The following is a 3,674-nucleotide window of genomic DNA, read 5'->3' as shown; positions in this document are numbered from 1 at the left end:
AACTCATTTGGGTAAATACTAAGGAGTACAATTTCTGAATCATATGGTAAGAGTATTTTTATATGGGTTTGTTTTTTACGTGTGTTTTAAAACATATAGAAGCTTTCACTGTTTTGTTGACAAATCTATTAACCTTTTCTTTCATAATTTTTGCCTTTGGTTTTGTTTAGAAAGGCTTTTCCCTTCTAAAATTTTATTAAAAATTGTATATCTTCTAGTAGTTCTGTAGTTTCATTTTAGTTTTACATTTCAATCTTTGTTTTATTTTGACATGAGGCCAATATGTAATTTCATTTTCCTTTGGCTTTCTTTTCACTACCATAATTATTAGTAAGTTTCTCTAAATATTGATCCACACAACAATTCCAAAGGAGTTCCCATTTTACAAACAAGGAAACTGAGGCAGAAAACTCATTGCACTTAAGGACACCACATAGTCATTAATTTACATAATCAGGATTCAAACCCAGCTCTTTTGATGTCAAATCCTGTTCTCTCTTCAGGACAACCTGCGTACTCAAAGTATGGTCCATGGACAAGCAGCATTGGCAACACCTGGGCACTTGTTAGAAACGGGGCGTCTTGGGTCCCACCCCATACCCACTGAATCAGAATCTACATTTCCATCAAGTTTTAGAAGTACTGTTGTGTGTATTTCTACAAATTTAAAGTACAACAGAACCACCTGGGGCACTTGTTAAGCTCCATCACTCCTCAATATTTTAACTCAATAGGTCTGGGGTAATGATCACAAATCTGCATTTTAACAAGATCTCAAGTTATTCTTATGCAATTGGTCCATTGATCACACTTGAGAAATACACCAAATAAAACAACTGAGAAATACTCAAAAACTGAAAGTTAAAACACCAAAAGTGATGGCTGATTATTTCTTTTAATCTCAATTTAAGTAAGATTTTTTTTTTAACTGAAAAAAGAGACAACTGGGAGGTAAGATTAGATGCGACAATTAGATTATAATCAACGAGGATGATGACTGAATTTTCAATTTTACGAAAAATCAATTAAAACTACGGGCAAAAGGCCTCCGTTCTAGCCATAATTTAGTGGAGACAGCGTGGATAAGAGAAATATGTACCCAAGTAGATTGGCGTCTACTTCCCCAACTTCAAATGTTGTCATTTACGTCCGTGAGTCAAGGTCTCTTCACCAATAAAATGAGGGTAATAATAACCTGCCAGCAGGTAGAAAGAACCTGTCTGTCAACTTTCTGAACTTTTGTCTCCGGTATTGACGTCCATAGGGCTGGGACAAGTGAACATTTCAAGGAACTAAGCAGCCTTTGGAGACTCGATTTTTGCCAGCTCAGATTGCCCGGAAGCCGACGCCACCTGGCCAGAGGCGGGGCCCCGGCGACCAACGAGGCCCCTCGGAATACCGGTCTGCGTCACCCGGCTGGAGACACCCTCTCCCCGCCCCAGTCCTCCAGACCGACTCCGTCATCAATAATTCATTAACAGCCTTCTCTCCATTGGTTGACGTCTCCACCCGCGCTGGCGGCGGCCCAATGAGGAAGGACTTGAGAGAGCCCTTCTGAATAGTGAACGAGTTCTCGTGACGTAGCGACCGAGGATTGGCTGCGACGGCGCGAGGCGGGGCCAGCTCGGACGGCCGCGAGCGCAGCTGGGGCAGCTCACCGCCAGCCGGGGACGGTCGAACTCGGAGCGGGGTCGGATTGAGGAGCCGGCGCTGAGAGGCAGGCGCGGGGCGCGAAGCGGCGGCAGCATGTTCAGCTGGATGGGAAAGCAGGCTGGCGGGCGCGAGCGCGCTGGCGGCGCGGACGCGGTGCAGACGGTGACTGGTGGCCTGCGTTCGCTCTACCTGCGCAAGGTGCTGCCGCTGGAGGAGGCGTACCGCTTCCACGAGTTTCACTCGCCGGCGCTGGAGGACGCCGACTTCGAGAACAAGCCCATGATCCTACTGGTGGGCCAGTACAGCACCGGCAAGACCACCTTCATTAGGTAACCCGCCCCGCCCATCCTCACCCCCGCCTGGACCCCTTCCCCCCACCACCACCTGGATGGAGGGAGTCCTCCCCACGTGTGCGCGTGTAGTCACTAGCTTCCCGCCGCCCTCGGGCTTCCTGCAGCGTCCACTTCCCCTTTTGCGGACACCCCTCGCCACTGCTTCCCCTCCAGCATCGGCATGTTTTCGGGTTCCGGATCCCAGCGAGGTGCCCGCAGCCCTGCCCCAGGGCGTAGCCACCCGAGTAGGGACCGGCTCAACCGCACGCGGGCAGGAGGGTCCCCGGAGCCCCTTCTCTGCGTACTCCGAGCCCTCCGTACTTGCTCGTTACAGGCCCTGCTCCGGCTGGCTTTATCCTGTCACCCTGGCCTGGGGACCCGGGAAAGGGAAGGAGGGCAAGGCTATAATAAGCATCTTCTTGATGAGCGAGTGAGGCCTAGGGCTAGAAATGGGGACAGAGGTGTGGGTTATTAGAATTGGCTGTTGAGTCATAGTTGGAGAGTTAAGCTTCAAGCACAGTGCCCAGTTTATAACTATTTATTGAATGAATGAATAAATGGCAATCGTAGAGGGTATTGCCTATGTCCCTTTCCTTTGAGGTCCTTACATGCCACCTCCCACCACAGTGTTCTCGGGAGTGGGTAGAGGGTCCGCCTTCTCTCGGCTGTTGCACAGCCTTGCCTTTATCCTGCCATAGGAAGTTAGTTGTGCGTAGCAGCCCGCACCCAGTGAAACTAAGGGGGAGTGTCATATTACTATTCGTTAGTTTCCATTTCTTGGGTTGGTCATTCCTTCCTCGCTCACCCTTGACAACTGAAAATATTTGTCATGCTCTCTGTGTCTCCAAAAGCAAACAATTACTGTTCATGCCCTAAGGTTCAAATCCTATAGCTTCCTGGGAAGTGACTTTTGATGGAAAATAAATGACATTGAAACAGATATTCAAAGAGGCTATTTTACTTCCAAAGCATTTACTGGCAAATTAAGGCTTTCCATTCTTTGGTTAGGAAACTTGCTTTCCTGGGTTAAAGCCTGTGTCAGTCGAAACAAAGTGACTGGCTATTTAAGATTTTGGTCCAGGATTTTGGAAATTGTAACAATCTCTTCATCATTGATGTTCAACAGGTGTTCAGAAAGCTACATCTATATTTGGATTCATGCCATTTCTATTAAGTAGCGGCCTCTTTTTCTCCAGTCCAGTGACCTGAATAGTTCCTACAAATAGAGAAGTTGTCACTACAGGAAATATGTTCAATCCAGGCCTGCAGATATTCTATGAATGAATTCAGCAAAGCAAATACACTATATATTGAAATGTATAGTCCTAGACAGTAAATTGAATGCGAAGGAAGACTGAAGAAAATAATTTTACAATGGCTTTTTTGGTGCTTATTAATATGCTAAAAATAGTATTAAATGTGTCATCCCAGACACTCAAAATGAGCCATAAAAATATTACAGTAAACTGGTACCTTGAAAGATGGCAGACAATACATTTGAGGTCCTCAGTAATCGTTTTTAAGTATGTGGGAAATGAAGTATTATGACCAAGTGATAGAGTGAACCTTTTAAAATATACAGATGAGGGATAAGAAGGTAACGTTGTTATAATAATCTCAAACACTCATGGTGACATGTTTACAGCACTGCGGGCAGTTCCTCCTGTCTTTGCCACAGGGACTTTATTG

The 3,674-nt window shown here is 46.1% G+C and overlaps 1 protein-coding gene across 1 annotated transcript in view; it reads left to right on the top strand.

Annotated features, from left to right (window-relative positions):
- Positions 1-1,640: 1,640 nt before the first annotated feature.
- EHD4 (EH domain containing 4) overlaps positions 1,641-3,674 on the top strand; it is a 68,019-nt gene continuing 65,985 nt past the window's right edge. Inside the window, exon 1 of the mRNA XM_011354965.2 lies at positions 1,641-1,982. Within this exon, the coding sequence (XP_011353267.1) occupies positions 1,747-1,982 (236 nt within the window). The 5' untranslated portion in view covers positions 1,641-1,746. The remainder of the gene's footprint in view (positions 1,983-3,674) is intronic.

Source organism: Pteropus vampyrus, unplaced genomic scaffold, assembly GCF_000151845.1.
Source record: "Pteropus vampyrus isolate Shadow unplaced genomic scaffold, Pvam_2.0 Scaffold19, whole genome shotgun sequence".
NCBI lineage: Eukaryota > Metazoa > Chordata > Mammalia > Chiroptera > Pteropodidae > Pteropus > Pteropus vampyrus.
Note: the sequence above shows the minus strand (reverse complement) of the source record. Positions and strands in the feature narration are given on the sequence as shown.